At 44.4% G+C, this 12275-nt stretch overlaps 1 protein-coding gene across 1 annotated transcript in view; it reads right to left on the bottom strand.

Annotated features, from left to right (window-relative positions):
• The window catches only part of LOC122745514 (adhesion G protein-coupled receptor E3-like), an 85731-nt gene that overhangs the window by 39605 nt on the left and 33851 nt on the right, over positions 1-12275 (bottom strand). The window contains exon 7 of the mRNA XM_043990853.1: positions 11480-11635. Coding sequence (XP_043846788.1) covers positions 11480-11635 — 156 coding nt within the window. The remainder of the gene's footprint in view (positions 1-11479; positions 11636-12275) is intronic.

Here is a 12275-nt window from a genome sequence, read left to right as displayed (position 1 = left end):
CTAACTCATAAGAATTTTCTCAGTATTAGGGCAGATGATAGGAATAAATTTAGATAGAGGGCACAGGTGGGAATTGATTATGAAGGGATTATATCTGTAAAGAATTTATTTTTTGTTTATATTTTTTGTGGGGTGGTGGGGGTTGGGTGGCATGTCTGGAGTCACAGAGTTGGTGGGTGTCTTGTGTCTGAGGCTTGATTTGGGCTCGGGTCCTCCTTGGTCCAGGGTGGGTGCTTTATCCAGTGTGTCACCTAGCTGACTCATGATGACATCTTTAGGGAAAACTTGAGGGGTGAGAGAAATTCATTGGTGGAGGGGGAAGGGAAGAGGTAGAATGGGGTGAAATCTCACATGAAACAAGCAGGAAAGGGCTTATGGAGTAGGGGAAGAGATGGGGGAGGATTGGGGCAGTAAATGAGCCTTACACTCATCAGAATTGGCTTAAAAACCATAATCTCATCAGAGTTGGTCCAAGGAGAGACTAACATGCACACTCAATTGGGTGGAGTAATCTATCTAATCCTGCAGGGAACTAGGAGAGGAAGGGGATAAGGAGGAAGGGATGATGAAGGGAGGGCAGAGTGGGGGAGGGGGCAGTCAGAAGCAAAACGCTTTTGAGGAGGGACAGGGTAAAAGAAGATAGAAAACAGAGTAAATATCATGGGAAGGGAATAGGATGGAGGGAAACAGTTAATAATAGTAATTGTGAAAAAATTTTGAGGCAGAGGAAAGTGATGTAAGAAGGTGATGATGATTGATGGATTGATGATGATTGGAGGAAGATGAGGATTGCTAGATGAGGACTGATTGATAAGAAGGAGGATTGATTTATGATGATGGGGATTAATTGAGGACGATGATGATTGATGATTAATTGATAATGACAAACTATATGGTACTTTGCTGGGCTATTGTGAAGAAAATTCTTTGTCAGGTACTATATAAAGGTTATCTATTACTGTTGTTTCAATAATCAACCTCATGGGTTTATTGTAAGGAAATCTCTCTTTAAAGTACTTTATAAATGTAGTGTACTATAAAAAATGATGAGAAGGTTGCTATCAGAAAGACCTGGAAGGACCTGCATGAGCTGATGCAAAGTGAAATGTACTGTATGCAAAATAACAGCAATATTGTGAGATGATCTGCTGTGAATGATTCAGTTATTTTCATCAAATCAATGATTCAAGAAAACTCAGAAGGTCTTATGAAAAATGCAATTCATCTACAGAAAGAGAAGTGATGGTATTTGAATACAGATTGAAGCATAATTTTTTGTTAGTTCCTTTATCTAAAGTTTTGTCGTTATCTGTTTTCAATAACAACCTGGCTAATGTGGAAATGTTATGCATGACTGCTCATGTATAGTTTATATGTAATTGCTTTAATTCTTGGGGGAGGAGGGAGGGAGGAAGAGATTTTGGAACACAGTTTAAAAAATGATGGCAAAATTTGTATTTTATTTGTAATTTGGGAAAAAATAAAATTCTAAATAAATATAAAAAAGAAACTAATTTTCTTCTGCTCCCCTCTTTGGGTAAGATTGGTCCAAGCAGCATCCTTCTTCCTTCCTCCACCTTCCCTCTCCTTCCCTCTCTTCCTTTTTGTTACAAAATCCTAGAGCTGAAAGGAAACCTAGAGGTCATGTGGTCCAGCACCCAGATGTTAGAGGTGAAGACACTGAGGCCCAGAGAAGTATAGAGACCTGCTCAGGGTAGTAAGCATCAGAGGTGTAGTTTGAACTCCAGTCCCCTGACTACAGAGTCAGTGCTGCTGCCTCACCTCCACATAGGCTTTCAGTCACCATGTTATATCCTGACTCTGGCCAAGTCACAAGCTCTTTGGGATTCAGTCCCTTTGTTTTTAATTTTTTTCTCTCTTCTTTTTTTTTTTTTTTGCGGGGCAATGGGGGTTAAGTGACTTGCCCACGGTCACACAGATAGTAAGTGTCAAGTGTCTGAGGCCGGATTTGAACTCAGGTACTCCTGAATCCAGGGCTGGTGCTTTATCCACTGCGCCATCTAGCTGCCCCCCTCTCTTCTCTTAAAAAACAAACATCCAGGGCAGCTACGTGGTGCAGTAGATGAAGCACTGGCCCTGGATTCAGGAGGACCTGAGTTCAAATCCAGTCTTAGACACTTGATACTTACTAGCTGTGTGACCCTGGACAAGTCACTCAACCCTTATTGCCCCATTTAAAAAAACACCCAAAAATGAAAAATGAAAGAAAAACACCATCATTGCCACTGGCCAAGGAGTCATCCCTCCCCTTCCCTCCTCCCCACCCCAAATCCTCATTTTGTGACAAATATACACAGCCAAGGATAAGAAAATGATGTATTGTGGGTTTCAGTTTCCTCTTCTGTCTCAACCCATGCCTGGGTTGGACTAGATTCCCTCAAGGTCCCTTCCAGAACTGGATCTAGGATCCTGTACTTAACCAGGACTTCATTTCTTTCTTAAGTGTCATAAAGGGGATAAAGAGAGAAAATACCACCCCCAACACACTCATATACTTAGTTCCTCTACATTCTGCATTGGCAGAGAATTAAGCTATGTTAGACCTGAGTTCTTCCTTATCTCTGGGAGAAGATGAGAGAGTCTCTGTTTTAGATGTCATTGGGCTTAGTGACTCCTAATAATAGCTAACATTTTCATTGTACCTACTATGTGCCAGGCACTGTGCTATGCACTTAACACACATTATCTCATTTGAACCTCACAACTCTTGGTGGTAGATACATTTCTATCTCATCCTGTCATTCCCTGTCTCTATGCATTTGTTCAGTCACTGTTCAGTTGTGTCCAACAATTTGCAACCCCATTTGCAGTTTTCTTTGCAGAGATACTGGAGCACTTTGCCATTTCCTTCTTCAGCTCATTTTACAGATGAGGAAACTGAGGCAAACAGGGTGAAGTGACTTGCCCAGGGTCACACAGCTAGTAAGTGTCTGAGGCCAGATTTGAACTCAGAGAGATGAGTCTTTATCCACTGCTCCAAGGCCTCAGACTTCTGTTCCTTCTCATGTTTAAAATAGAAGTTTCTTGAGGGCAGGGGATTGTGTCCCCCTTTTTTTTTTTTGGGTGAGGCAGTTGGGGTTAAGTGACTTGCCCAGGGTCATACAGCTAGTAAGTGTTAAGTGTCTGAGGCCGGATTTGAACTCAGGTACTCCTGACTCCAGGGCCGGTGCTCTATCTACTGCGCCACCTAGCTGCCCCTGTCCCTTTTTTTTGTTTGTATCACCAACATTTACTGAGTTTCTGAGTGCATAGTAAGTGTGTCATAAATGCCTTTACTTTCTCATTCTGAGGAGTCCCACCTTCTTCTCCCTCAAGACCCAGATGTTCTGCCATCTTGATGTGGTGAGGCATGGCTCTGTGAGACCTTAGACAGGCTCATCCTTCTGGGGAGGGGAGGCCCCATCTTGTATCTGGCCATTCCCCCCAGTCTCTGCCCCACTGGTTGAGATCATGCCCTTTTCCTTGGACAGATTCTAATTATCCAAACAAACTAGGAGACCCCTGAGCCTCCAGACCTAGGAGAGAGAATGAAGGTCTGTCTTTCAGAGAAGGCAGCTTCTGGCTTGGTGTGAGGGGCAGGGAGTGGAATGCTGGGAGCAGGAAGGGAAGAGACCCTCAAAGATCTTCTCAGCCCCCTCCTCCTGGGGTGTGGCTCCTGTAAGCATCTATCTCCCTGTGATGCTGCATCAAAATGTGGCCCAGAGATTCCTGTAGGACCCCAATAAGCCATCTGGTCCTTAGGCTAATCTTCCAAAGCATCTGTTAATATCAGGGCATGACTTTCCTGATCCATATAAGAACAGGAATTGGGTTAAATGATGGCTAAGGCCTAGTCTTTCATAAGAGCTTGAATTTCTAGTTTCTTTGGTATCATCTCCAAAGGCTGTTGTCAGGAGAAAGTCCTGCATAAAACCTTCACTGCTCCTTCCCAGAGTCAACATACAGCACATTTTCTACAAGAAATGGACTAAGTTCATCTTCTACCCCTAAATGTCTATATTCCTGGGAAAGAGAAATATGGCAGATGGAAACCAGAGAGAGGGGGCTGGTCTGCTTAGCAGCTGCTGGGGAATGGAGGCTTGGGTCTGGATGGGGGCCTGGCACACAGGGAGGGAGGGGCCAACAGGGACAGGATTCTTAACCTTCCAGAACTACACATCCTTCATCAGAGGATCAAAAAACCCCTAGTATCTGCCTCAGTCAGTCAGTCTACAAGCATTTATTCATCATTTCCTATGTGCCAGGCCCAGTGCTAGGCACACTAGGTGGACAAAGAAAGGCAAAACCTCAGTCTCTGCACTTGAAAACATGCTCACAGTCTAAAGTGGGAGACATCATGCCACCAACTGTGTACAGACAAGATACATGCAGTGAAAATGGGAAGTAAAATCAGAGAGAAGGGAGAGCTTTGTACACCTTAAGTGCTATGGAAACAGAGCTCTTAATTCTGGTAATCCCTCCTCCCATCAAGTTGGGGTAGGCCTGTTGGTCTCTGCCAGGTTGAACCAAGAGAATGATCTCCCAGCATGGGGAAGATGGGGTTGGGCGGGGAGAAAGAAAGGACACATATAAGAAATTTAATAGCCCATGTAACAGAGGGCAAGGGGGAAGGTAAAGGCTATTGGATAAGAGAGGGAATGTAGCATAGTGGAGAGAGGGCCAGGACCAGAGTTAAGAAGATCTGGGTTCAAGTTTGTCCTCAGACCCACACTGGCTCAATGAGTCTCCAAGGCCCCCAGCCTCTCAGTGCCTCAGGTCCCTCTCTCTAAGGGTATAGAGAGCAGAGCATGGGTAGAGGGAAATCATTGACTAGGTCCCTCCAGAACAACGCTCCTCCTCCCTCTGTTTCCTAAATATCGGGTCCCACAAGGCAGACCCCCGTGACCTCACTTCCTTCTTCTGGGTAATAGCTTGGAATGAGATTTGAACCTCCCAGGCCTGAGCCAAAGCCCTTGGATGAGGCTTCCTGAGGGTGCCTGAGCAGACTAGGGAAAGGGCAGAGTTCCCAGGGTTTAGAAGTGGCTCATGTAGTGAGGAGTTAAAACACACAGAACAGAGAGAGCCAGAATCAAGGAGGGGGTGGGGGAAAGTCAGAGGTTCCCATGTGAGGAGGCAAAGGGCACTGGCTAGAGAGGACCCATACAGGGAGGGACATCTTTGCTCCCAGCCTCAGCAGAAAGAGTCTTCATTGATTCCCCTGCTAGCCAAAGGATGCCAGAGAGCTTTTTACCTTGCCATTCATTCCTATGGGCATTTGGGAATGTCTTCTCCCCAGAAGGAAGTGCATAGCCAGGGATGCAGGAGCAGTGGTAATCTCTCTATATATTAACACAGTTTGCATTAGGACCACAAGGGGTACTAATGGGTAATAGCCATTCATTAACATCAGCAAGAAAAGAAGAGGGAAAAAAAGAAGTGTAACATACATATTTGAATATGACCAATGTGGAGATTTGTTTCATTTGACTACAGAATGCACTCACTTTGTTGCCAGAACTTTCATTTTCCTTTTCCAAGGGGGACAAAAGGAAGAAGGAAAAAATGCTTATTGGTTGAAAAAATAAAAGAAAAAGGAAAGAGAGAAAAAAGAAAAGACCAATAAGGTAATGTAAGGGGGTGGGATCAGGGACAGTGTCAGGCTTCATCTGGGAGATTCCTGCTCTTTTCAGGACCCTGACAGTAAAAGAGAGAAAAGAGACAGGATGGTGACTTGAGGAGGTCAAGAGAGGGATTTCTAAGGATGGGGGAGATATGAGTGTTTGTGGGCAGCAGGGAAGGAACCTAGGGCTGAGATGATTTGGAGGGGGAAGGTCAGGGAATGGTCTCCAGGGCCAGCTGCTAGAAAGGTGAGAGGGGATGAGATGGAAAGCACAAGTAAAAGGGCTGGCCTTTGCAAGGAAAATAGCCATCTCCTCCCTAGAAACAGAAGAAAAGGAAAAGAGGATTGGCCTGGGAGTTGAGGTATGAGGTCCTAGAGGTGAGGGGGCTCTGGAAGGGCAGCCTTGACCTTGTCAGTTGAATAGGAAGCTGGGTCCTCTACTGAGATCCAAGAAAGCAGGCATCATGGCCAGGAGGATTTTAAAGAGACAGTGCATTGTTTTTAATGGCCACAGTTGAGGGGTAGAAACATTAAAAGTGTTACAGAGATAAAACTGTGGGAAAAGAAAAGGATAAGGGAGGGAGGTAACTCTGTAATTCCTGCTCTGTGAGGGGGAAGCTGGAGCTTGGACCCTCCCCATACTCATCCTGGGTGAGATGCTGCTGTGTGATGCTGCTGGCTGCTGCCACACCCACCCTGGGGGTTCCTGGTGTCCACTGCTGCCCAGAAGCATTTGTGGTGGAGCCACCAAGAAAGGTAGTGATCTCTAGAATTCTCGACATGATTGCTTCAAAAAACCTCCAAATAATGCCATAGGACAATTCCTGGAGCAGCAAAACCCACAGAGGAACATGCTGAGATCATTTTCCAGGCAAAGACAACTTGGAAGGTTGGAGGGAGGGAGCTGCTGTGCCTAGCCAGGAGTGGAGCCCAACCCCACAGTCACACTGACACAGATACAGTCCCAAGAAGGCCAAGCCAGAGGAAGAGACCCCCAGAGCCTCTGAATCAGCTGCAGTGCCAATGTCATCTGGAACTAAGCTCAAAGTCTGGTGAGAGGGCTGAGCACTTGACAGGGGGGAGATTACAGGATTCTCTGCTGATGCTGAGACAGAAATTGGGTTTTTCACCCCTGCTGGGATCCTGGAGGTAGGCTTGAGTAGCAGTGGCCCACAAAGGGGAAGGGCACAGGCTCATTGAAGTCGACAACCACAGCATAAAAAGTTTTGCTTCCTGGTTGATTAGCAAGTTGGCCTGGGGTTATCTACAGACCAGGGAACAGGCCAGGCAAGTGAAGAACCTGCCTCTCCTTAAATCATACCACCTGGGATCCCCTGAAACTTGGGACAGTGCAGCCTGGAAACAGTGCCCCACTTTAAGGAGCTAAAATTCAAATAAAAAAAAGCAAGATGAGAAGACAGAGAAAGGTTAGGACCATAGGAAGTTTCTTTATTGACAAGGAAGATTGAGGTGCACCCTCAGAGGAGGATGGCATCATCAGGGCTCCTATATCTAAAGCTTCCAAGAAAAATATGAATTGGTTTCAGACCATAGAGGTGCTCAAAAAGGACTTTGAAGATAAAGTTAGAGAGGTAGAGGAAAAAATGGAAAGAGAAACGAGGGTGATGTAGGAAAGACATGAGAAAAAAGTCAACATCTTGAAAAGCCAAATGGAAAAGGAGATACAAAAGCTCTCTGATGAAAATAATTGCCTAAAAATTAGGATTGAACAAATAGAAGCTAGTGACTTTATGAGAAACCAAGACACAATAAAGTAAATACAAATGAATAAAAAATAGAGGGCAATGTGAAATATCTTCTTGGAAAAACTGCTGACCTGGAAAATAGGTCCAGGAGAGATAATTTGAAAATTATTGGACCACCTGAAAACTATGATCAAGGAAAGAGCTTAGACATCATCTTCCAAGAAATTGTCAGGGAAGATTGTCCTGGTATTCTATAAGTAGAAGGTAAAATAAAAATTGAAAGAATCCAATGATCACTTCCTGAAAGAGATCCCCAAAGGAAAACTCTCAGCAATATTATAGCCAAATTCCAGAGCTCCCAGGTTAAGGAGAAAATATTGCAAGCTGCCAAAAAAGAAAGAATTCAAGTACTGTGGACCCTCAGTCAGGATAGCACAAGATCTAGCAGCTTCTACATTAAAGGACTGGAGGGCATGGAATATGATGTTCCAGAGGTCAAAGGAACTGGGACTATAGCCAAAAATCACATACCCAGCAAAACTTAGCATAATCTTTCAGAGGAAAAAATGGTACTTTTTTTTGGTGAGGCAATTGCGGTTAAGTGACTTGCCCAGGGTCACACAGCTAGTAAGTGTTAAGTGTCTGAGGCCAGATTTGAACTCAGGTCCTCCTGACTCCAGGGCCAGTGCTCTATCCACTGTGCCACCTACCTGCCCAAAAATGGGACCTTAATGAAAAAGAGGACTTTCACGTATTCGTGATGAAAAGACCTGAACTGAACGGCAAATTTGACGTTCAAATACAAGACCCCAGAGAACCATGAAAAAATTGGAGTTGGGGGACATACCTGGGGTCATGCAGACTTATAGAGCATGTTCATCATTATGTATATTTGGGACAGACAGTGCATATAGAAAGTGAATGGGCTCAAAATTAAACAGAGGAGGATAGCAGTTTAGAGTTCAAGAAATTGCCAGTCTCCTTTCATGAACCCTACCTTCTAGAAAGTAAAGGTGTATGTTTTCAACACCAACATTCCATTGGGGTTCCAGTGTCACTATGAGACTAGAACATCATGGAGGTCCCCATAGAGGGTAATAGAGAGGTCCATGGTGGTGGGAGCCCCTGTATCCTAGAACCAATGAGGATCTCCACAGAAGAGGAGGAAAACTGTCATGAGGGAAGTGCATGATAGAAAAGAGATGGTCCAGGAATAGGAAGAGGGTGAGGGGAGTCAGGGGGACTGGTCCAAAGGCTCTGTCAGGATACAGAAGAAACATGGAGGAAGGTGCATTGAGGGGACTCCCTGTGGAAAAGGGAAAGCTGACAGGAAGGACAATAACAACAGCTCCATTTCTGTGGCACCTTAAGGCTCACAAAGCCTTTCTTTACCACTCCTTTGGGAAGTGGGCTGGCAGGTCTATGAATGAGCACTGTAACGATTGGAATGACATCACCTGCTGGAGACTTACTGTAGAAAAGCTCCGCTATGAGGTGAACATCTCTGAGGGCAAGACCATGTGTCTTTTCTTTGGTGTCAGGAAGTGATGTTTGCTGGTGGGAGGAAGAAGGGGGAGCCTGGTGCTCTGTCTCACTTTTTTCCTGTGGACTCTGGCAGAGAGCAGAGCTAGAAATGTGCTATCCCTTTAATAAGTAAATGAACGTAGGTCTTTCTTTCTCTCTTTACCAAATTCTTATTCTCCTTAATAAATGCTTAAAAGCCTAACTCTTGCTAAAGCTTATAATTTATTGGCAACCACTCATTAGATATTTTAGACAGACTAGCTAGAATTTTTTTTTAATGTATAAGGTATTTTATTTTTTCCATTACATGTAAAGATAGTTCTCCACTTTTGTTTATACAAGCTTTACAGTTTCAGATTTTTCTCCCTCCCCCCTCCCCTAGACAGCAGGTAATCTGATATAGGTTATATCTGTATATCTCTATACATATAGATATAGATATAGATATATACACACACATATATATACACATAATAACATTAATCCTATTTCTGCATTAATCCTGTTACAAGAGAAAGAATCAGAGCAGTGATGCAAAACTTCAAAATAGAAAAAAAAAAAACAACAGCACCCAAAACAAAAGAAATAATATGGTTCAATCAGCATCTATACTCCACAGTTCTTTCTTTCTTTTTTTTTTTCTTGGATTTGGAGATCCTCTTCTATCATGAGTTCCCTGGAACTCTTCTGTACCATTGCATTGGTGAGAAGAATATAGTCCATCACAGTAGGTCAACACTCAATGTTGTACTGTGTACAATGTTCTTCTGGTTCTGCTCATCTCACTCATCATCAGCTCACGTAAGACCCTCCAGGTTTCTCTGAACTCTTCCTGCTCATCATTTCTTACAGCACAATAGTATTCCATTGTATTCATATACCACAACTTGTCCAGACATTCCTCAATTGATGGGCACCCCCTCAACTTCCAATTCCTTGCTACCACGTAAAGAGCAGCTATAAATATTTTTGTACATGTGGGTCCCTTTCCCCCTTCCATGATTTCTTTGGGCAAAAGACCTAAAAGTGGAATTGCTGGGTCAAAGGGTATGCACAGCTTTATTGCCCTTTGGAGACTAGCTAGAATTTTAGCCCTTAACAGCACCCTAAATATTTGGTCCCATGGGGCAGCATTATCAGGCTTGTCAGACCCCTGTGGCCTTGCTTCCTTCTTCTGGGTGTTAAGGGCTAAAATTCTAGCTAAACTATCTAAAATATCTAATGAGTGGTCGCCAATAAATTATAAGCTTTAGCAAGAGTTACGCTTTTAAGCATTTATTAAGGAGAATAAGAATTTGGTAAAGAGAGAGAGAAAGGCCTAGATTCATCTATCTATTAAAGGGAGAGCTCATTTCTAGCTCCGCTTTCCACCAGAGTCCCCAGGAAAGAGTGCCAGGCTCCCCCTTCTTCCTCCCACCAGCAAACGTCACTTCCTGACGCCAAAGAAAAGACGAATGGTCTTGCCCTCAAAGACCTTCAGCTCATGGCAGAGCTTTTCTACAGTAAGTCTCCAGCAGGTGGTGTCATTCCAATCGTTACATGGGTAATAGCTTGAAAAGAGATTTGAACCTCTGAGGCTTGAGCTAAGGTCTGGCCTGTAAAGAATTAATTGTTATTTGAGGTTTTTATGACCCCATCTTTTGGCTAGAATTTTTTTTTTGGGCGGGGCAATGGGGGTTAAGTGACTTGCCCAGGGTCACACAGCTAGTATGTGTCAAGTATGAGGCTGGGTTTGAACTCAGGTACTCCTGAATCCAGGGCTGGTGCTTTATCCACTCCGCCACCTAGCTGCCCCTTGGCTAGAATTAAAAAAAAATAAAAAACCTAGGCATGAGCACTGGCCTCTGGGGCTCCACAAACGGCAGAGTGCTCCACCTACAGGTTGTAGCCATCGCCATAGTGCTGGCACCTCATGTCATCACCACTTGCCGACGCCTACATGAGCCTGGCAAAATTATAATGATTGGAAGCCTAGTGATGGCAGTCGTGTGACTGTCAGAGTGGCCATCCAATTGGCTGGGGGCTGCCTGGGGTTTTCTGGGAAGAGGGAGGAGAATTCACCATTCTAGCTGGAAACTGGAAGGCGATAGGAGTGCTGCTGTGTATTCTCAGCTGATTCCTGGGTGGTGGTGTTTTTCAAGTTGTATAATTTTCCTTTCCCCATTTTATTTCCTTTCCCTTGATCCTACTGATCCTGTTTGTGTTTTTTTTTAAGTTTGTTCTTGTTAAATACATCCTGCTCTGTTTTGAGGGAGGCTGCTGGTCTCCTTCCTTGCCCCAATATTGCAGCGAGCTGCTTAGCTAATACTGCCCAGTTAAAAATTGGTCACCACAGGCCAAATACCTTGGATGAGGTTTCATGAGGGGGACTGAGGTGGGAGGGACAGAATGGGGGGAAAGGGCAGAGTTCCCAGGGTTTAGAGGTAACCCATGTAGTGAGGAGCTAAAGGGCACTGAACAGAGAAAGCCAGCGTCAGGGAGGGGGAAGGTCAGAGGTGCATATATGAGGAGGTAAAGGGCACTGAGCAGAGGGGGCCCATGCAGGGGGGGACTTTTCTGCTCTCAGCCTCAGCAGAAAAAGTCTTCATTGATTCCCCAGCTAGCCAAAGAATGCCAGAGAGCTTTTTACCTTGACAGTCGTTCATAGTGGCATTTGGGAATGTCTTCTCCCCAGAAGGAAGTTTGTATCCAGGGATGCAGGTGCAGTGGTAATCTCCATAGGTATTAACACAGGCTGCATTCTGACCACAAGAGATAGTACTGGGTGGTACACATTCATTAACATCTGCAACATGAGAAGAGAAGAAAAAAAGAAATGAAACATATTTTATATTTGACCAATGTGGGCATTTGTTTTATGTGACTACAGAATGTGATTTGTTACAGGGGCTTTCTTTTTCTTTTCCAAGGAGGGTGAGAGGAAGAGGAAAGAAATACTTGTTGATTGAAAAAAAGAAAAGGAAACTGAGAAGGAAAGAAAAGAAAATACTAGTGGGGCGGCTAGGTGGTACAGTGGATAAAGCACCGGCCCTGGATTCAGGAGTACCTGAGTTCAAATCCTGCCTCAGACACTTGACACTTACTAGCTGTGTGACCCTGGGCTAGTCACTTAACCCCCATTACCGCACAAAAACAAACAAACAAACAAACAAAAAAGAAAATACTAGTAAGGTAATGGAAGGGCCGTGGGTTCAAGGACAGTGTCCAGCCTCATCTCTGAATTCAATCTGGGAGATCCTGCTGACCTATAAGTACAGACAACTATTTTCAGGACTGACAGTAAAAGGGAGAAATGATATAGGATGGTGACTTGGGGAGGTCAAGAGAGGGGTTTCTAAGGATGGGGGAGATCTGAGTGTTTGTGGGCAGCAGGGAAGGAGCCCATTGGCTAAGGAGAGGGTGGTGATTTGGAGGGGGAGGGTCAG

Source organism: Dromiciops gliroides, chromosome 1 (genome assembly GCF_019393635.1).
Source record: "Dromiciops gliroides isolate mDroGli1 chromosome 1, mDroGli1.pri, whole genome shotgun sequence".
NCBI lineage: Eukaryota > Metazoa > Chordata > Mammalia > Microbiotheria > Microbiotheriidae > Dromiciops > Dromiciops gliroides.
Note: the sequence above shows the minus strand (reverse complement) of the source record. Positions and strands in the feature narration are given on the sequence as shown.